Source organism: Podarcis liolepis, assembly GCF_965112155.1.
Source record: "Podarcis liolepis genome assembly, chromosome: Z".
Classification (NCBI taxonomy): Eukaryota; Metazoa; Chordata; class Lepidosauria; order Squamata; family Lacertidae; genus Podarcis; species Podarcis liolepis.
Genome location: NC_139570.1, coordinates 17,526,635 through 17,548,320, shown reverse-complemented (window position 1 = coordinate 17,548,320; position 21,686 = coordinate 17,526,635). Strand labels below are relative to the sequence as shown.

The 21,686-nt window shown below is 46.5% G+C and overlaps 1 protein-coding gene across 2 annotated transcripts in view; it reads left to right on the top strand.

Annotated features, from left to right (window-relative positions):
• The first annotated feature begins 4,677 nt into the window (after positions 1-4,677).
• SYTL4 (synaptotagmin like 4) overlaps positions 4,678-21,686 on the top strand; it is a 31,004-nt gene continuing 13,995 nt past the window's right edge. The window contains exons 1-4 of one of the 2 annotated variants that reach the window (XM_083484728.1): positions 4,678-4,879; positions 16,113-16,274; positions 18,443-18,658; positions 19,797-19,906. In XM_083484728.1, coding sequence (XP_083340854.1) covers positions 16,168-16,274; positions 18,443-18,658; positions 19,797-19,906 — 433 coding nt within the window. In that variant the 5' untranslated portion in view covers positions 4,678-4,879; positions 16,113-16,167. Of the gene's footprint in view, positions 4,880-16,112; positions 16,275-18,442; positions 18,659-18,829; positions 18,868-19,259; positions 19,907-21,686 lie in introns of those variants that run through there. The other variant, XM_083484729.1, reaches the window with a different exon arrangement.

The window sequence follows — 21,686 nt, the reverse complement described above, 5'->3', positions numbered from 1 at the left end:
AATAATAATAATAAAATTATTGGCTCTGCTCCATGCCCTCCTTGAGTGGTTTTGCCTGGCTGGAATGTGCCCTTGAAAGGCAATAATGTGTCTTGCTTGCCTGGGTGGAGAGAGGTGTGTGAAGAAGCCTTGGGCTGCTTGAACGTAACCTACTGCTGCCTCTAGCAAGCTTGGGCCCCCAGATGTTGTTAGACTGCAAGTTGCAGCATCCTTGACCATTGGGCCAACAACATCTGGGGACCCAAGGCTGCATTACTGTAAGGGTAAGGGTTGCATCCATTGCTTTGCCCCCTTTTGGCTCCATTTCAGCCCACCCCTGGAAGGTTTCCCAAGAGGCAAAGTGGCCCTCGCTCTAAAACCTTCCTACCCCTGGACATGGGCATAGCCAGGATTTTTGTTGGGAGGGGGCAGTCCTTTTGTTGGGAGGAGCAAAACCCTTAATTACCTATGTATTTCTATTTCTTTTTATTGATGGGGGGCAGCTGCTCCTCCCTGCCACCCCCTTGGCTACACCCATGTTCCTGGAATAGATCAATCACATGCAAATGTCTTGGCGCAGCTTTAGAAGTGTGTTTCATTTGTATGGGTTTAAACTAGAGTAACATTTCTGGGACGTTTCTGTGCCTGGAAATTGGGGAGCAAAAGGTAAGTGCAGGTAAGCCCTGAATGTTCAGAGTAAATATAGGCCAGGATTCCTGTTTGTGCTCCGTGAGGCATCGTCTCAATCTGGGGTGTACAGCCTTTGCTTTTTCGCCTCAATCTAATCTCCTGCCTGCCCGCAGGGTAGCAATGGGAGCTGTGAACTCATTGTCTGGGTGGGGTGCCTACCTGCCAACACTAAGGCCTGTCATTTTTGTTATCATAGCTCAGAACCCAGAGAGCAAACGGAGCATGAGTCATCATTGGCCAGCTTTCCATTTGTTCTGGAAGCCACCTCCTGTGTAAGGGAGCCTCTAAATCAGTGCAAAGAAGCAGCAGCAGCAAAGGTGGTTGCCAAGAGGAAGACCAGAAAACCTAGAGGCTAGGCTAAAGGGAAGCATTTAATCACTGGATACAGGAAGAGACTTGGAAATCCTTGCAGGCAAGAAGTAAAAGCCACTCTCGGATCTGGGGCCTGTACAAACCAGTCTGGTCTGACCCCACCTACGTTATCGCCTGTTAGGGTTTTTGTGTGTATTCTTGGGGAGGAGTTCAAATCCTGCAGCTGGTGATGACATGTAGCCAGATAGGTCATCTGCGTACTTTGCACCAGGACCAGCCCCACCTCTCCTCTGCACTAGCTTTCTGCAGCAGTGCTAAATTTGACAATAGCACCTGTGTCACTCTTTGTGCCAAGCAGCAAGCTGGGAGAGATTGGAGTTTTGGTCTGATTCAGCAGGTCTCCTCCTGTCTTCAGTAAGGTGCAGATAGGAGCCTAGGAAGCCAGCTGCCTCCTACTGTGCAGTCAGACCCATAGGTCCATCTAGCTCAGTGCTGACTAATGAAAGACCACCTCCTACTCTCCACACTCTGGTGTTAAGATCAGTAGAGGGGGCTCTCTTAGTAACTCCATCAGAAGTTCAGGTGTGTTTGTGGCCATGTGGCCCAGGAGAGGGCATTATCTGTGGCAGCCTGTGGATTGCTTTCTTCTGTGCCATTCCCTCTCCACAGAGATGCATCTGGTACCTTTATAGTAATAGTTTATGCCATATGCTGGAGAGTCACCTCTTTACCCTGGCTTTGACGCTTGAGACGTGTTTTCAGGACCTGCCCTATTCAGGTAACTCTCATTTCTCTTAGCTGTTTTAAATATTGCATTTAAAATTATTGTAACCTGCTCTGACTGTGAAGGGCAGTGTCTGGCAGCAGCTGTCCAGGGTTTCAGACAGGGGACATTCCTGGTCCTACCCAGAGTTTCCAGGAATTGAACCTGGGCCCTTTTGCATGCACAGCAGATACTGTACCACTGAACTACAACCCTATTTATGTGCTAGAACATTTTAGCTTCTTACCTTGTCAGCTGCCGTTTCGTTACTCAAAGTAGCATATATATTATTTTAGTGATAGTATATATCAGGGGTCAGCAACCCGCGGCTCCGGAGCCGCATGTGGCTCTTTTACACCTTTGCCGCGGCTCCGGGGTGGATACTAGCGAGGGGAGGAGGCGCATTGTGTGCCCCGACACCCCCCACTGTGGCGGGCGCTGTACTGGCTGTGACGTCGCATGGGGGCGGTGCGTGCGTTAGTCACGCACCGTTCCGACATCACCTTCCCGCCCGCCCGCTACATTGTAAGGGGCATGTACGCTGGTCACTGCATTGAAAGGGGGCATGTACGCTGGTCACTGTTTTGAAGGGGAGTGAAGAACACACACACACACACACACACACACACACACACACACAAAGGTAACTTGTTAATTTAACGTTTATTTCTATGAGGAGGAGTAATTCTGAGGGGTCAAAGAAATAATAAAAAAGTGACAAAAAGTTATTTTTATAATGACGAGTTTTGCGGCTCCCAGTTTTTTTTTCTTCGGAAATGGGTCCAAGTGGCTCTTTTTGTCTTAAAGGTTGCAGACCCCTGGTATATATGATACAGATATTCCTTTGCCTGAGAAGCCAGGAATGCCCCTTTTTCTAATAATGCAATTGTTGCCGTCAGTTTTTATAATAGGCTCAAGGCACTCTTAGTAGTACTGCATGCTCTCAAAGCAGTTCTTACGTCCAGTAAAAGCAGGGCATTTATTGTGGTGGCACCGGTCATTTGGAATGCGTTTTCAATGAACAGCAGTAAACGCAAAGGTTGTGGACGTCACTCATCATTTAGATACCTGATAGGTAGAGCTGGAGAGGTATCAGTGGTCATGGTGCATGTAAGCACCAATGACAAAGAAATGTAGTCTCGAGGTCCTGGAAGCCAAATTTAGGATGCTAGGTAGGATGCTGAAAGCTGAGACTGGCTTACAGCTGATCTGTTCACCCAGGCTTTGCCTGAGGGGTGATCCTGCTATGCTGATTTATCAACCTGTTATTGTGATTTGTGATGTATTCTGTATTCATTTTATGAAGGTCGCAGGCTTGCCATCTCTGCCTTATTAAGTATTTGTATTTATTAGTAATGTTTGACAATGTTAAAAAAAAAAAGCTGCACAATTAATCGGGCAAATGCCTTCTCAATAGTGGCACTACAACTGTAAAAATTGCTGAAAGGAACCTAAAGAAAAGCCCTGCTAGATCAGACCAAAGTCCTCTTGGGGTACCTCAAGACTCATTATTTTGTGAGAAGGATTCAAGCACATACCCAAAATTTATGCCCTGTTTTAGGAGACCCTAATCCCCACTCAAAGAGCTATCCTTTTCATAGTGGCTTAACAACCAACCCTTCTTCTTAGGGAAATGTAGCTCTATGTGGAGAATAGGGGCAGTACTAGGAATTCTCAGTTCCCATGATTCTTTGGCTATGGCTGTTAAAAGTGGCATAAGTAAAGTTAAAGAGACCCCTGACCATTAGGTCTAGTCGTTGCCAACTCTGGGGTTGCGGCGCTCATCTCGCTTTATTGGCCAAGGGAGCCAGCGTACAGCTTCCGGGTCATGTGGCCAGCATGACTAAGCCGCTTCTGGCGAACCAGAGCAGTACACGGAAATGCTGTTTACCTTCCCGTCAGAGTGGTACCTATTTATCTACTTGCACTTTGACATGCTTTCGAACTTCTAGGTTGGCAGGAGCAGGGACTGAGCAACGGGAGCTCACCCCGTCGCAGGAATAGGACAGCTTTATATAGTGCGGATGGGACTTAAATTTTAGCGCTTAAAGTGGATTGTAGTGGTCTATTGCCTTTTTTTGCTGTTAGTAAAGTGATGGAAATGCTCCGAAAAGTGTGGTATGAATGAATGATTAACAGCGCGATGTGTAAGGCACCCTGCAAATCAGAACAAATGCTCATTGTTCTGCAACTGTCCTGCAGACAAAACTGGAATGAATGCTTAAACAAAAGCCGGGCATAGTCTAATCTCTGTGTCACCTTTGTGCAAGCAAATCAAGACGAGTGCTCAATAAACAGGTCGTCTGGAGGAGCCTAAAGTCCAGCATCCTGTTTCTCAAAGTAGCCAACCAGATGCCTATGCGAAGCCTGCAAGCACGACATAAGGACAATCTCCCTTCTGTAGGAGAATTGCCAGGCTCCCGCACTTCCTGCGTCTTGAGAGAAGGTTGGGGGGGGGGGGACTTCTAATTTCCATTTGTTAAGGATGCTGGGAGTAATTAGGACACCTTGTTCCCCTCGTAGGGCTGCAGTTCCCAAAGTGTCTTGAGAATGCTAGATCTCGGAGGAAAATATTAGCCCCCCGAACAGCTCTCAGCACCCATAACAAACTGCAGTTCCCAGGATTCCATAGGAGAAGCTATGGCATGCTTTGTATGCATACATAGCTGTCAACTTTTTCCTTTTCTTGCGAGGAATCCTATTCGGAATAAGGGAATTTCCCTTAAAATAAAGGGAGAAGTTGACAGCTATGTATGCATAGCGCAGATGAGACATAATGTCCAGCTTTATGTCGATGAGCTTCAGAACTTGCTGTTTTTAGGATGCTCTTGAAAATGTTTTTAGTACAGTATTGCTGACTTATTTAAACCCCGCCCCGCCCGCGCGCACACACCGCAAACACCCCTTTTAGTCCATTCGAAAGTTTGCAGTAGATAAATAGCAACCGATTAAGCCATACTGTGTCGGGAATAAATCCTGATCTCGGCTTTAAAAGGTTGGCAAAAGGGCGTGGTGCCTTTAAAGGAAACGGGCTCCTCCCAGGTCAGGGAAAAATTCAAGCTGTTCCTGAAGCAGCTGTGGTTGGTGGTTAACCGCGACGAGAGCCGAGGAATCTGCGGGGCGCGCTGCGTACAGGTACCCCTCTTTTTCCATGCCAATTCCTCTTCCGCCCCCACCCCCTCGCCCATCCTTAACCATCGTGGGAGGACTCAGCACTCCACCTTCCTGCCCTGGGCCCCTTTTCTGCTTTTGCCCCACCACCAGTTTCTGTCCTCGATTTCATCCCCGCCCTAGTTCGCAAGCCTGTTTTGCCTGCTTTTAAAAAGCTAGCGTGGCATTAGTTAACCACCTAGGGGACAGGTGCCGTTCCCCATCCCAAAGTCCTGCTCGGATGGTCCGGCCTGCAGGTCCTGCCTTGGTGTGCAAAGGCTGGCTGGGTTTAGAAAGGCACTCTGCATGTGCTTTGGGGCAAGGGTTCCAAGTCAATACTGCTTGGACTTACCTGGAAGTAAGGCACGGGAGTCCTCGGTGAGGGGTCTGCCCAAAGTTCTCTGGTGAGGTGTGTATCCATTGTTCTTTCGCCCTAATGTTTTCCTGGGCTCGCTCTGGTTTATGAACTGTGTGCTTCCTTTATCAGGTGCATTGTTTAGAAACAGCAGTCTTTGCTATTAAATCCCGGTGTGTTTCTATGTTGGCTTCAGGGATTTAACTCCCCCCTCAAACTCGTTGGAATTGTATATGTGAAGGTGTTCATATGGAGAGTCTTCTTGAGCATGTGCAAAGTGTTTTTCCCTTTTATCAATTCATTTACTTGTTAGTTGCATTTATATCCTCCTTTTCCTCCAAGGAGCTTAACGTGGAACACATGGCTCTCCCCTTCTCCATATTATCATCACAACAATCTTGTGGGGTAGACTAAGCTGAGGATTGGTGACCCAGCGAGCTTGGATTTGAACCCTGGTCTTGGCATAGCAGAGTAGTTGCAGCTTGCAGGAGGAAACCTTAAGTCAGATGACATAGCCTCAAGGCAGACTCATGTTCTTGGGCGTAAGGGAGAGAATTTTATGCACATTCAAAGGTGTTGCCTCTTACATTGCAAGATCCAGGGCTGATCAGCTGACATTACAAGTGAAGGGCCTCTCCAGTCTGGGTTTCATCTTGCTTTTTTGACAGGTATATTCTGTAGCATAGCAACAAGACAATCGTATTTATTCATTTTCATTTACTTAACAAGATTTGTATTTCACTTGGCTGTAAGAAAATCTCTAAGTGGTTTTCTTTTTTTCTTTCTTTTCTTTTTTTAAAAAAACAGTAAGTTAAAAGCATGCAATTTAAATATTTAAAAGAGAATTAAAATTAACTGTAAGCAAAATGAGATTTTAAAATGTGAACACCTACACACGTCTAGATGTGTATTCTAAGCAGGTGCCGAAAGAACAACAACAAAAGGTGTGTGCCTGGTGTCAATGGGCAGGGAGTTGCAAAGTGTAGGGCTGTCACCCTAAAAAATTGTTTTTTTCTTTTCTTTTTAGAATTATGGCATACAGGACTGTCTGTACACCATTCTGCTTTATTAGTTTTCCCGCAGTACTTCCCCAAGGTTGTTACATGATTATTGGCATCTGGAAGTTCTCTCTTGAGCTATTGTGCAAGAAAAGCAGGCATTCTCCCCACCCCCCCAAAAAACTTACAGGCTCTCCGCAGGAAGTTGCACTGAGTGGAAATGAAGCAGTATGCCATCTCTGAAAACAGAACCGCATATGACAGCCCTGATATAATCGTGAGCATAAATCATTATGAATGCACAGCAAAACGGTGGCTCACTCATAGGCTGGTTAAGATCAGGATGTTTTTGTTAGCTATGTAGGGCAAGGACTGTCTAATTTCTCTCAAGGGAAACATTACGGGTAGTTGTTTGAGGAATGGCTTCCTCCTTCAGAAGTGGAAGGGTGTGCGTGTGTGAGACCTAACCAGGCATATCAGCTAAGTGGAGCACTTCGCATTGTGTGCTCTTTTCCTATGGTGAGTGCTAAAGAGTCCATGACCATGTGTTGATAAAAGTTTTCGAAAACTGTCATGTGTTCTTCCACAGGATCCTGTGGAATGGTGTGTTGCTGCTGTTTCATAGGAACCAAATCCTAGGAGCCAAGGTCCCTTCGACTCCCACCTAAAATATTTGAGGGGTCCTGGCGCCCCCAAAGTTGATGAGCTTTGCCATTCAAATAGTGTGAATGTGCCGTATCATGCAATTGACTATGTGGCGTGGGACTTACCTGGGCCTGCCAATATTTTATTCAAGCTGGCACCCCTTGCTGTTTTGTGTTTTAATGATTCAAATATCCCAAACAGCTTTGGAGGCCATCTAGGGGTCCTTTAGCCCATGGCATAGGAAGGGGGGTGCGGTGGGTGCGGGTCACCCTGGGTGTCATCACTGAGGCGGGTGACAAAATGGCAAAAATATGTGATTTTAAAATAAATTAAAAAAATTGGGCTCATGACACTTTTTTTAATTTAAGAAACAACAACAACTTCCTCACCCACCGCACCCCCCTCCTATGCCACTGTTAGCTAGGTGAGGCGGGGGGCACTGGGCATCACACTGTGGGACCTGCAGTGTGCCTGAGCAACGCATCTCTCCTGAGGCAGAGGCGGCGGGCAGACTGCCTGCAAGCTCTGCGCTGCATTTTCGAGCAGCACGGCGCTTGCGTCTGCCCGCTGCCTCAGCTGCCCTACAGCTGAGGGGAAGGTTGCAGAGAGGCTCCACGCCGCACGCGCTGCTCCGGGCACGCTACTGCCTTCGGCTAAGGCACACTCCTGATTTTGAAACATGAAGCAATATGTTTGGTGTGGGTGCACTTGTACACAGGACGGGGGACACCAGGTGGAGTGGAAAATAGGATATTGAGACTCCTATCCTGGCGTCCATAGAGGTATTTGTTTTTCAAATACCAGAGCTGAGTGTTTTTATCAAACATGCTTCCTCTTTGCTGTGGGAAAATGTGGGGCAGCTGAGCAGGAAATTAAGTGTGTTTGTGCTTAAATGCAGGGGAGGGAAGACTTCAAGCTTTGAGGTCTTCCTGCAGGAGCCAAGTACATAATAGTAGTTAATTCGATTTCCTTAATTCTACATGTATTTTGGCCAAGGGATTTGTTTTCAGTAGCAGAAATGCGATTCCACCTCTTTCACACAGAAACACAATGCTGTTTCCACCCATGCTTCCTTCATTTTAACAGTCTGGAATATGCAAGGAAAGCCCTACCTGGAGATGCAAGGGATTGAACCCGGGGCATTCTGCATTCACGACAGATGTTTTTATTGCAGAAAAGTGGCAACAACAACAAAAAAGCTTTGCTTCATCAACTCTTTTAAGGGTCATCCACACTTTGCTTGTCCCAGGCTTTGAGCAGTTTTCTGTTTGCCTTTTTCCTGGGAAAACCTGCTCTTTATCACCGAATCGGAGCAAGCATCAATTTGCGGAAACCCTGATTTACGTTTGCTGCAGTTCAACAGTAAAGAGTGTGTTTTCCTGTAGGGAAGCGGCCGGACAAGAAGAAGTGTGGAAGTCCCTTTGTCTCAGCCTATCCTGTCTCACAGGCTTGTTGTGAGGATATGATAGGGAGTGGGAAAACTTATGTACACCACCCTGAACCCTTTGCATGAAAGATGGGATATAAATGTAATAAATGAATAAGTTTAGAAATATACTCATGATGCCGCTTTCTGCTTGTAGGTGTGAATTTTTCTCTTTGCATGGCTTATTATGGGGTGCGCTAGGTAATCCGTACTACTCACTGCCTGCCCAAACCATCATTGTACCTTCATCATGTTTGTGGATCTCAAGAGTCTTTTAGGCCATGTAAAGATAAAGGCAAAGGGACCCCTCACCATTAGGTCCAGTCGTGGCTGACTCTGAGGTTGCGGTGCTCATCTTGCTTTATTGGCCGAGGGAGCTGGTGTACAGCTTCCAGGTCATGTGGCCAGCATGACTAAGCCGCTTCTGGTGAACCAGAGCAGCACACGAAAACGCTGTTTACCTTCCCTTCCCGCCGGAGCGGTTCCTATTTATCTACTTGCACTTTCTTTGGCATGCTTTCGAACTGCTAGGTGGGCAGGAGCAGGGACCCAGCAACGGGAGCTCACCCTGTCACGGGGATTCGAACCACCGACCTTCTGATCGGCAAGTCCTAGGATCTGTGGTTTAACCCACAGCGCCACCAGCGTCCCTTTTAGGCCATGTACACACCATGTATTTAAAAGCTTGTTGTTTTCCCCAAAGAACCCTGGGAACTGTACTCAGGTTAGGGTGCTGGGAACTGTAGCTCTGTAAAGTCCTAAAGTCTCCAAGATTGTTAGCGGGAGATACTGTTGTTGGCGTCCTTCTGCCTCAAGAGACAATGGAGTGTGCCTCCAGTCAATCTGCTGCATTAGTGGAAGTGGTCTCCCAGAGCGTGAGCTTGGGCAGTGTGTATGGAGGTCCTGGGCTGCCTTGCTGATGTGATCCAAAGGAAAGCAGAGCAATACGTTTGGCATAAGCCTGGCTGCAGGAGGTGACAGAAGGAGGCACACAAGACGTCATCCAACCATCTTGGGGATCTGAGTAGCCTTTTCTTCTCCCAAAGATATCCTTCAAAGCAGAAGAGGTTTAGGACCAGAGTTTTACTTCTCCTAGATGGGCTTCCCAGCTTGACGAGCTCCACCTGCCCCTCACTTCTGTCTACAGCATGTGCAAAAACTGCCTTCTGCACCATTTGACCCACTATTGGCCTCATCTGCCCACTCCGCTAGACCCTGTCTTCACATGCAGAGGAAGCTCCTAACTCACTGAGGATTTGAGACCCACTGGCTACCCTCACCTGGTTTAGCTACCCTCACCTGGTTCCTCACCTGGAAGCCATTTTCTTGGGGTGTGGCCATTGTTGCAGGCTGGCTCTTTATAGGAGCCACAGGTGAGAGCTAGTGCAGGGTGGGGACCAAAGGTGGACAAATCACTCCAGAAGGAACACAACGTGTCCCCCACCAGAGTAACTACCCCTCCCCTAAGACACCATGTGGAAGATAATGTGCTTTAAATATATGGTGTGTATGCAGCCACCGTGGAGAAAAAACCCAGTAGATCCACAAGCCTGGAGTCTCTGCCCCCACCCCATGCCATGTCTCCAATATGAAAGGGCTCAGTGGCAGAACATCTGTTTTGCATGCAGAAGGTCCCAGGGTAAATCCCCAGTGTCTCAGAGTAGGGTTGAGAACATCTCCTCCCTGAAACCCTGGAGAGCGTCTGCCAGTCAGTGCAGACAATACTGAGCTAGAGGGACCAATGCTCCGACTCAGTGTAAGGCAGCTTGCTATGTTTTGTTATCACATGCACTGGGCTTTTCACCATTTTTCACTATTAATATTTCACTGTTAATTTTGTTATTTGATTATTATTTTTTGTAGCCTTGTTTTTACTCCCCCAACCCTTCCCTCACTGCTTTTGGTTTTTGATGGTGCCCCACTTTCCACACCACGTCACCTCAGAGTACTACTGTCAAAACATAGAGCTGAAATGAAAGTTTGAGATTGGCCAGAATTGTCCAGTTTTGCTGTCCCGGTTTCAAATTTAAAACCTTGAACTCTCAATGTCAAACTCTGCATTTTGAACATGAAATTTTACTTCAGCATTCCAGTGCTTTATTCTGTCAGGGTAGGCTTCTCTGAGTCAGGTGGGCCAACTGTCTGACTTTGGTATAGGGCAGTTTCTTGTGTTCCTACAGCACTTCACCAGCTTCCCCTTCACCAGAAAGGCCGAATACATGGTGGAGGCTTAAAAACTGTAGGGAAGGTTACTGACCCTGCCAGCCCCCTCAGCTGGTTCAGCCTCATTCTTCAGCTTCTTGGTGACATAGGACTGTGGAGGATGGGGCCCTGATCCATTCTTTTCATATCTCTCCCAGACTGCTCAGACTGCTCTGCTGCCTTGTCTCTTTTCACTCTCTCACAACAGTGTAGACCCATGGCCACAATCCTCTCCTCAGACCTTTGGGGTCTCTCTTCTGAGGCCTGCTCTGTTAATGAGGGGTGACTTGCATGGGCGTAGCCAGGATTTTTGTTGGGTGTGGGCAGGCCTTTTGTTGGGAGGGCAGGGTCAGAGCCTGCTAGCTATGTCTTTTTATTGATTTGGGGCGGGGCAGCTGCCCCTCCCTGCCCCCCACCCCACTACACCCATGGTGACTTGGCATTGATTAAGTTGGCACCAGGACAGATACCATAAAACTCAGTACTGTAGATGGGTTTTTGTTTTTGCACGAATGTTAGTGCATTAACTGCTAGATAATTTTTTAAAAAATAAAAAGTAGCATGTTTTTGAGACTTTTGTGAGGATTTCTTTGTTTTGGAGGGCAAAAATAATCAAAATCATAACGGAGTCCCCATCCCTCTGAAGCCCAAATACCGTATTTTTCGCCCCATAGGACGCACCGGCCCATAGGACACACCTAGTTTTTTTGGGGGGGGGAATAAAGAAAAAAAATTATTTCCCCCCCCAGGTGCGGGGCTGGGGCGGGGGAAACCCGAGCTTCCCCTGACCCCAGCCCCCAGAACAGACTGCTATCCGCAAGCCGTGGGAGAGCTGTGCAACTTCGCGCAGCTCTCCCGCGGCTAGCGGAGAGCTGCACGAAGCCGGAAGCCTGGGGCGTGCTGAGCTCAGCGCGCCCCAAGCTTCTGGGTGCAGGCAAGCTCTCCGCTAGCCGTGGGAGAGCTGCGCAACTTTGCGCAGCTCTCCCACGGCTAGCGGAGAGCTTCCTGAAGCCTGCACTCGCCCCATAGGACACACACACATTTCCCCTTCATTTTTGGAGGGGAAAAAGTGCGTCCTATAGGGCGAAAAATACGGTATTTTTGTGGCATCTATTGATTTCACTGTCTTTGCTCAGAATGATTCCCCCTGGCCCCTATCTTGACTTTTAATACAAAGCCCAGGTATCAAAATGGTAGAGATCTTAGGCTCTTCTCTTCTCTCTTTCTCCTCCTCCCTCCACTGTGCCAACATTCAGATATTGTCTGCCTGGAATAAGATCCTATGTTTTTCGCCGTAACCTTTATGCCAATTGGATCCCCACTCTATCTAATCTTTTTAGCAAATATTGCAGCTGGTCCCACTATACTTGAATCGTCTTTGAGAAGCATTGTTCTGTCTTGTCTCTTTCTTTCTGTCAGTCTTTCATTATAAGTACTACTAATAAAGAACCCCCTTCATGGATCACTGCCTTGCCGTGGCGAAGGGGCTTGAATAACTCAGAGAAGCTATGAACTATGCCATGCAGGGCCACCCAAGATGAACAGGTCATAGTGGAGAGTTTTGACCAAACGTGATCCACCTGGAGGAGGAACTGGCAAGCCACTCCAGTATCCCTGCCAAGAAAACTCCATGGACAAAGACAATAGGCATATAAAAGTTATGACGCTGGAAGATGAGCCCCTCAGGTCGGAAGGCGTCCAACATGCTACTGGGGAAGAGCAGAGGACAAGTACAAGTAGATCCAGAGCTGATGAAGCAGCTGGGCCAAAGCCGAAAGGACGCTCAGTTGCGGATATGCCTGGAAGCGAAAGGAAAGTCCAATGCTGTAAAGAAAAATATTGCATAGGAACCTGGAATGTAAGAACCATGAACCTGGGTAAGTTGGATGTGGTCAAAAATGAGATGGCAAGAATAAATATTGACATCCTGGGCATCAGTGAACTAAAATGGACAGGAATAGGCGAATTCAGTTCGGATGACTATCATATCTACTACTGTGGGCAAGAAACCCATAAAAGAAATGGAGTGGCCCTCATAGTCAACAAAAGAGTGGCGAAAGCTGTACTGGGATGCAGTCTCAAAAATGATAGAATGATCTCGATACGAATCCAAGGCAGACCTTTTAACATCACAGTAATCCAAGTTTATGCACCAACTACTGGTGCTGAAGAAACTGAAATTGACCAATTTTATGAAGACTTACAAGACCTTATAGAAGTGACACCAAAGAAGGATGTTCTTCTCATTATAGGGGACTGGAATGCTAAAGTAGGGAATCAAGAGATAAAAGGAACAACTGGCAAGTTTGGCCTTGGAGATCAAAACGAAGCAGGGCAAAGGCTAATAGAGTTCTGCCAAGAGAACAAGCTGGTCATCACAAACACTCTTTTCCAACAACACAGGAGACGACTCTACACATGGACATCACCAGATGGGCAGCACCGAAATCAGATTGATTATATTCTCTGCAGCCAAAGATGGAGAAGCTCTATACAGTCAGCAAAAACAAGACCTGGAGCTGACTGTGGCTCAGATCATCAGCTTCTTATAGCAAAATTCAAACTTAAACTGAAGAAAGTAGGAAAAACCACTTTGTAAGATACAATCTAAACCAAATCCCTTATAAATACACAGTGGAAGTGAGGAACAGGTTTAAGGATTTAGATTTGGTGGACAGAGTGCCTGAAGAACTATGGGTGGAGGCTCGCAACATTATACAGGAGGCAGCAACGAAAACCATCCCAATGAAAAGGAAATGCAAGAAAGCAAAGTGGCTGTCCAATGAGGCCTTACAAATAGCGGGGGAGAGCAGGCAAGCAAAATGTGAGGGAGATAGTGAAAGATACAGGAAATTGAATGCAGATTTCCAAAAAATAGCAAGGAGAGACAAGAAGGCCTTCTTAAACGAACAATGCAAAGAAATAGAGGAAAACAACAGAATGGGAAGAACCAGAGATCTGTTCAAGAAAATTGGAGATATGAAAGGAAAATTTCGTACAAAGATTACCATAAATAAAGGACAGAAGTGGTAAGGATCTAACAGAAGCAGAAGACATTAAGAAGAGGTGGCAAGAATACACAGAGGAATTATACTAGAAAGATATGGATGGCTCGTACACCCCAGGTAGTGTGGTTGCTGACCTTGAGCCAGACATCCTGGAGAGTGAAGTCAAATGGGCCTTAGAAAGCACTGCAAATAACAAGGCCAGTGGAAGTGATGGTATTCCAGCTGAACTATTTAAAATTTTAAAAGATGATGCTGTTAAGGTGCTATACTCAATATGCCAGCAAGTTTGGAAAACTCAGCAGTGGCCAGAGGATTGGAGAAGATCAGTCTACATCCCAATCCCAAAGAAGGGAAGTGCCAAAGAATGCTCCAACTACCGCACAATTGCACTCATTTCACACGCTAGCAAGATTATGCTTAAAATTCTACAAGGAAGGCTCAAGCAGTATGTGGACCGAGAACTCCCAGAAGTGCAAGCTGGATTTTGAAGGGGCAGAGGAACCAGAGACCAAATTGCAAACATGCGCTGGATTATGGAGAAAGCTAGAGAGTTCCAGAAAGACATCTACTTCTGCTTCATTGACTATGCAAAAGCCTTTGACTGTGTCGACCACAGCAAACTATGGCAAGTTCTTAAAGAAATGGGAGTGCCTGATCACCTCATCTGTCTCCTGAGAAATCTCTATGTGGGACAAGAAGCTACAGTAAGAACTGGATATGGAACAACTGATTGGTTCAAAATTGGGAAAGGAGTATGACAAGGCTGTATATTGTCTCCCTGCTTATTTAACTTATATGCAGAATTCATCATGCGAAAGGCTGGGCTGGATGAATCCCTAGCCGGAATTAAGATTGCCGGAAGAAATATCAACAACCTCAGATATGCAGATGACACAACCTTGATGGCAGAAAGTGAGGAGGAATTAAAGAACCTTTTACTGAGGGTGAAAGAGGAGAGCGCAAAATATGGTCTGAAGCTCAACATCAAAAAAACGAAGATCATTGCCACGGGTCCCATCACCTCCTGGCAAATAGAAGGGGAAGAAATGGAGGCAGTGAGAGATTTTACTTTCTTGGGCTCCATTATCACTGCAGATGGTGACAGCAACCACGAAATTAAAAGACGCCTACTCCTTGGGAGAAAGGCGATGGCAAACCTAGACAGCGTCTTAAAAAGTAGAGATATCACCTTGCCAACAAAGGTCCGTATAGTAAAAGCTATGGTTTTCCCAGTAGTGATGTATGGAAGTGAAAGCTGGACCATAAAGAAGGCTGATCGCCGAAGAATTGATGCTTTTGAATTATGGTGCTGGAGGAGACTCTTGAGAGTCCCATGGACCTAAAGAAGATCAAACCTATCCATTCTGAAGGAAATCAGCCCTGAGTGCTCACTGGAAGGACAGATTGTGAAGCTGAGGCTCCAATACTTTGGCCACCTCATGAGAAGAGAAGACTCCCTGGAAAAGACCCTGATGTTGGGAAAGATGGAGGGCACAAGGAGAAGAGGATGACAGAGGACGAGATGGTTGGACAGTGTTCTTGAAGCTACCAGCATGAGTTTGACCAAACTGCGGGAGGCAGTGGAAGACAGGAGTGCCTGGCGTGCTCTGGTCCATGGGGTCACGAAGAGTCGGACACGACTAAACGACTAAACAACAACAACAACAACAACAATAAAGAACTGAGTTATGGCAGATATATAGCTAAAGCAGAGCTACTGAGAGACAAGAGAGAAGAAACTCAAACATCTGCAGAAATAGAAAAGAAGTGAATTGAAGGGAACTTAAGGGAGCAGCTTCTCTAGAAACAGCCAAATGAAGACTGAGCATGCTCATAATATGGAATGTCTATTCGCTGGGGATAGGATGGAGTACCCTAGGAAAAGGCACAATTGGCTAGAACACCAGTGCTGCAGACTTTGGGTGCATGTTCCACTTGTTTCTGCCAGTCTTCAGCTTTTTCAGTGGTTCCATTGATGAAGTATACATTCATATGCACTTACATCAGTCCCAGCCAACATGGCCAATGATCAAGAACAATGGGAGTTGTAGTCCTACAACCTCTAGCCCATATGATGTAGCTTACAATTGTTATTTACAGAGCCTCTGCAGTATAGTGGATATGAGTCAGAGCTGTAAGTCGGGGAGTTCCCAATTTTAAATCTAATTTCTCAGGAAGACTTAGGCAAGCCTCATTCTCTCTTGACCCTGGTTTCCGCACTGCGCCAACCTGCAGCAGAATGCTTGGACCTTTTGTAGGCAACTAAATTTGCAGCAAAACAATCCAAAAAAGCATGTTTTGAAACCAGGCTTACTTTAGCTAATATAGTAGGTCAGTTGCCTTCGGAGTTTTTGGTTTGCATTGGCTCATGTCAGCAGGTTACATCAGAAATGCAGAGCCCGTGGCTCTCCAAATGTTGGGACTCTGAATCCCATCATCCATTAGCGTGGGCTGCGCTGGCTGGGGCTGATGGTAGTTGGAGTCCCGCAACATTTTCTGGAGGGCCACAGCTTCCTTATCCCTGGGTTAAATGAACCTGTAGTATTCTTGCTCAGCTATGTTAAACTCTTAATCTTCCTTCTAGCTCTGAGAATTCTGCAGCCAGGGACTGGGAGCTGCCTTCCAGCCTGGGGATAACGATGGAGGCTGTTGACTTGTCCTTCCTTTCGGAGGCTGAGAGGGATCTGATCCTCCAGGTCCTGCAACGAGATGAAGCACTGCGGAAAGCAGAAGAGAGGAGAATCAGGTGAGAACCGAAATGGCTCAGGGGTCAAGAGGGAGGCAAGAATACCTCTACCCTTGCTTTGGAGAACTGAGCTGGTGTAGGAATATAGCCCAAACCTTTGCTGCTTGCTTAAGATGACAAAAACAAGGGTGTTGCAAGTTCCTATTGGTCTGCTTCAGCTTCACGGGTTGTGCATTGTACAGGCCTGCCCTGGAGAAATCTGGGTGATTCAGAGTAGTTTTCCCATCTTAGGGATCTGCCTCATACTGCGTCAGACCATTTGTCGGTCTAGACCATTTATTGTCTTGGAAGCTTTATCCTGTTTGCAACCTTTGGGATCCAAAGCACTGTTTGGGGTTTTTGTGGGGGACGGGGAGGTACTGTCCATGTGCCTGAGATTGCCCATCTCATCATCTCCCTGCTCATTGCTAAACTCTGTAAAATTGCCCGGTTTTTATCTTTTCTTCCTCAGTGGTTGCTCTTATATTCTGCTTTGAGGCTCTGCCGCCTCTGTCTCTGCACTTACATGGGCTAAGCTAGAGCACCAGTGAGAAATATTTTGCTTTATTCATCTCTGTGTAAGATTTTTTACCTGCCCTTCACCAAAAGGGCCTACAATGGAAAGTAAGATTATAAAAAACAAATTGCAATTATGCAATATATAATTATTCCAAATGGAACGGAACAGTTTATTAGCATAACTCTTTCTCTCTCTGATGTATCAGTTAATTACATTAGACTTGGAGCTCGTGGTGTTTATTACACAAGGGATGTTATCCCTTATTTTATTTCTTTTATTCATTGCTTATTACAAGAGTCTCAAAGCAGCTTAAAACAAATTAAAAATGCAGCAAGTAACCTAAGCGAAATAGCTAAATTATTTATTATTGCATTTATATCTTTTTCTCTAAGGAGCACAGTGCTTGCCCCCTACGCCATTTTATTATCACAGCAGCCCTGTGAGGTTGGTAGATCTGGGTTTGGGCAGAGGTTTTCACAGGCCTCCTGCTACTTAACTGAAGGGGCCAGGCTAAGTCCTTCTGCATGCAGGTCAGCTTCTGTGTTGTTGAGCTGTGTCCCTTTCCAGTCTGCAGAGGTACAGGCCATGTTCCTTAGCTTCTCACTCTCAGCTCCGTGTAATACTCCTGAGATATATATATACCTAGCCTTTTTCCCTGAGAGGCATTCAATGTGGTTTACAGATAAAAATAAGAACAGCTTAAAACATTATGGGGGAGAAACGGTAATTAAAAAACAATGAAACATTGATAGAATTAAAACTGTGCAAATAATTACAGGTGACCCCCCCTCCCCTTACATGGGGGTTATGTTCCAGGCCCCCCATGCACATAAGGGAAAATTGTGTAGGTTGGGCGCACCCTCTAAAAAGCCTCTAAACGCCCGGGTTTTCCTGCTCTCCAGATCTCTCTCCCCACACAAATCTCCCTTCAACTAAAGTTGAAGCTCTAGGACCGGCTGGAGGCTGTGCAGAGAAGCAGCTCCTCCTTCTGAACCAATGCACACATCAGCTGTTAGGCAGGGAGGCTGAGCAGAGTAAACAAAGCCTCACTGTCCCTCCAGTCTCTTTGGGGCTTCCTCCGCCCTCACTGACGTCCTCTTTGGGGAGAGTCTCCTCACGAGCCACGAGGACTCTCCAGCTCTCTCCTGCCATTGTCTGGTATGATTCTATTTCTGCATTTACCTCCCAGCGCTGCGCATATGGGCGGTTGCGCACAAGTCAATTGTGTGTGTGTGTGGGGGGGGTGCCTATACAATAAAAACAGCAGGGCATCATTAGAAGCAACCAATTCGCCAAAGCCTGTTGGGACAAGGAGGTCTTCACCTCCTGGCGGAAGGACAGCAAGGAGGGAGCCAGTTCGGCTTCTCCAGGGAGGGAGTTGCACAGTCTGGGATCAGCCACTGAGAAGGCCCTCTGCCGCGTCCGCGTCAAGTGAGGGTGGCGGGACCGAGAGAAGGGCCTCTCGGAACCTGATCAGGTTCAACTGAGGGCATACTCTCTTTCAGATAGCTTAGACCTAAGAGTACCATCTTCACGGATGCAAGCCTTAGCAGGGCCAAGCAGCACCTGGATTTCTGGAGCGGATGCTGTGAGATGTATGGGATCTTAGGCTCCCTTCCTTTGTATGTGGTAGTCTTTAGTCATTCCCGCTTTGTGCTCCTTGAAACAGGCGTCTGAAGAATGAGCTACTGGAGATCCGCAGAAAGGGAGCCAAGAGGGGAAGCCAGCGCTACAGCGAGAGGACGTGCGCCCGCTGTCAGCAGAGCCTGGGGCGGATCAGCCCCAAAGCCAATACTTGCCGCGGCTGCAACCATCTGGTGTGCCGGGACTGCCGCTCCTATAGTGCCAACAGTTCCTGGCGCTGCAAAGTCTGCACCAAGGAGGCGTAAGTTTGGCAGCTTGAGTTTGCCAGTGCTACTTCCTGTCCTTGTGCTTCCTCTTCCTTGTCTCTTCCAGCTGCGGCTGTTTATTGTCTCTGAACCCACATGTTTGAACCCAGTTTTTGATGTACAGCTTAGAACCAGCTTTTTATTTAAAGGAAAACATGCAAGATTCTAGCCCTCAACATTTACGCACAACTTGTTTTGTCTAAAGGTCCCAGGCCTCAGAGAGGTTAGGCTGGCCTCAACTAGAGCCAGGGCCTTCTCGGCTGCGGCTCCAATCTGGTGGAATGCTCTGTCACAAGAGACTAGGGCCCTGCGGGACCTGACATCTTTCCGCAGGGCCTGCAAGACAGAGTTGTTCCGCCAGGCCTTTGGTCAGGGCGCAGCCTGACTCCCTCCTCTGGCAACCTGCACAGAATTTTGCTTAATCGGTTGCCATCAATCCGATTTTAATTAATTTTTATAATGAAATATTTTTAATTGTTTGATTATTGTTGTTAGCCGCCCTGAGCCCGGCTTCGGCTGGGGAGGGCGGGATATAAATAAAATTTATTATTATTATTATTATTATTATTATTATTATTATTATTATTATTATTAAAGGCTTTAGGATTCAGGAGTTTTAACTGTCCTGCTCAATAATTTAAACCTCTGTGCATTCTTTTTATTTTCCTTTGTAGAAAAGCACGGCGAATACAGTTAGCGAGGCTGGGTTCTTGCCGCCAAGGCCATGAGACTGGTGCAAGATTTATTGAGCCAAGAATGTTGCTGTGGAATTATTTGGGCAGTGGGAGGGCCCCATGCTAACACACCCTTGATAACTACCTACGGGGAGCTTTGCTGTTCCTGCTTCAAAGCTGTGTCTGCAAAATCCCAAAGTCAGCAACAAAACATCTATAGGTTTCCATAAAGTGTTCCCCCCATACATTAATGAGGGCTAGAAACTTGGGGTGTTTATTTTAATGAAACAACAACTCAGGAAGCCAAATTCTATTATACATAGTTGTGTAATCATCCATGCTTCAGAAAAACCGAGTGATGGTAAAAACTGAGATGAACATAAGTGATTAAATTGTTACAAATGGTATTTTGCAGCACTCTTCTCTCTCTCTCTCTCTCTCTCTCTCTCTCTCTCTGCAGGGAGCTGAAGAAATCTACTGGTGACTGGTTCTATGACCAAAGAGTAAATCGATTTGCTAGCAGGCTGGGCAGCGACATCATTCGAATGTCTCTTCGGCGCAAACCACAGGGTAGGATTTCTTGACAGTTCTTGGTCTGAAGAGGAGCAAAGAGTCCGTAGCTGCTGGTTCTTATGCAGGATTTTTGTTTGTATTTTCCAATTAAGCAGAATCAAAAGTTGCCCCAAATAACTTATTAGCTGACAATTCATGTCCTGGTCAGCAAACTCTTTACATTCTCCACACTCTCCCCACCCTTTTAGAAATCTAGCTTGGCTTGCTTACTTGAGCTATCTGTATCTTCTCAATATCCTGTGTATTTTCATTCTTCAGCCATGGTGATGGCATGGGCTGCTGAGAAGGAAGGGAGGCAAGCAAGCAAGCAAGCAAAGCAGCCTTACCAACCCCTCTTTCTTCCTCCTTGCTGCCACCAAATGGATGTCTATTTTTTCCCTGACTTCCTCCATTGAATATTTTGGACATGAATTGGTCCAACCTACTCCTGATACAGTGGTACCCCAGGTTACGAACTTAATTCATTTTGGAGGGCCATTCTTAACCCAAAACCATTCTTAACCTGAGGCGCGCTTTCACTAATGGGGCCTCCCGCTTCCGCTGTGCCGCCGGCATGTGATTTCCATTCTCATCCTAGGGCAAAGTTCGTAACCCGAGGTACTACTTCGGGTTAGCAGAGTTTGTAACCCGAAGCGTTTGTAACCTGAGGTACCACTGTACTGGGTAAAGTGGCACAGCCCTTGGGTGTGGGGTAAATGACAAGGCCTTGGACCAAGTTTTTCTGAAACAAATTATTCTTTGCTTACAGTTTTAGGAAGACACCAAGTTAAACATCATTTGAGGAAATGATTTTAGGAAAAAAAAGTTTGAAAAGCCAGCAAATAAGCAGAGAGAAACTCTGTCAGCTACTGTATTGTATTCTTTTGTTCAGCTACTGTGTTTTATTCTGTATTTATCCATTTACATTGCTCAGTCCAGCTTCTGGGTCCCTCAGAATTCCCCCCCCCCTCCTCCTCCTGGCTCCTCTCTGCTCTAATGGTCTCTTAACACTATTCAATTTTCTATAACACTGGTTCCACAATAACTGCATTAACCAGTTTTCTAGATTATAGACAGTAGCCTTGTTTGCACATAACATTATGGCAAATGATACTTTAGCCTGAACAAGCAAGTGTGCTGGTGAGCAGTCAGAAATCTGTGGTCCCTTTGCTCCTTCCCTGTTTGTATTGCAGCTGCACCACTGGAAGCTAAGCCATGGTTTGGCACACCTGAACCTGAAATTGTGACCACAAGCTCACCCCCCAAAAAATACTGGGCACAGTTTGTGGTCTGTCTGGAACGAAACAAACCATAAGCCTGAGTACAGATGTAATGCTAAGCCAAACCATGGCTTAATTCCAGCTAGTGTGGCAGCAGCAGGAACAGGGAGGAGCAAAGCAGCTGTAATTCCCCCCACCCCAATGCATCAACTTGTTTGCTTGTTCATTCACTCCTAAGTCATGGTTTGCTTTGGTGTTAACAGTTAATGAGGCCAAAAGATATATTTGAAAAAAATCACTCCCCCACTCAAAGATTCCAGCTTTTCAGAAGTTTCCATTTCCTCCTAATTGCCAAGTTCCTAGGATGATGGGAGTGGTGTTTTTGACAATATATGGAGGGCTACAGATTGGCTAGCTCTGCACTATATATAGCCACTGAGTGAACTGGGTTTGACGCGGGTGGCTCTATGGTCTAAACCACAGAGCCTAGGGCTTGCTGATCGAAAGATCTGCGGTTCGAATCCCCGCGACGGGGTGAGCTCCCATTGCTTTGTCCCAGCTCCTGCCAACCTAGCAGT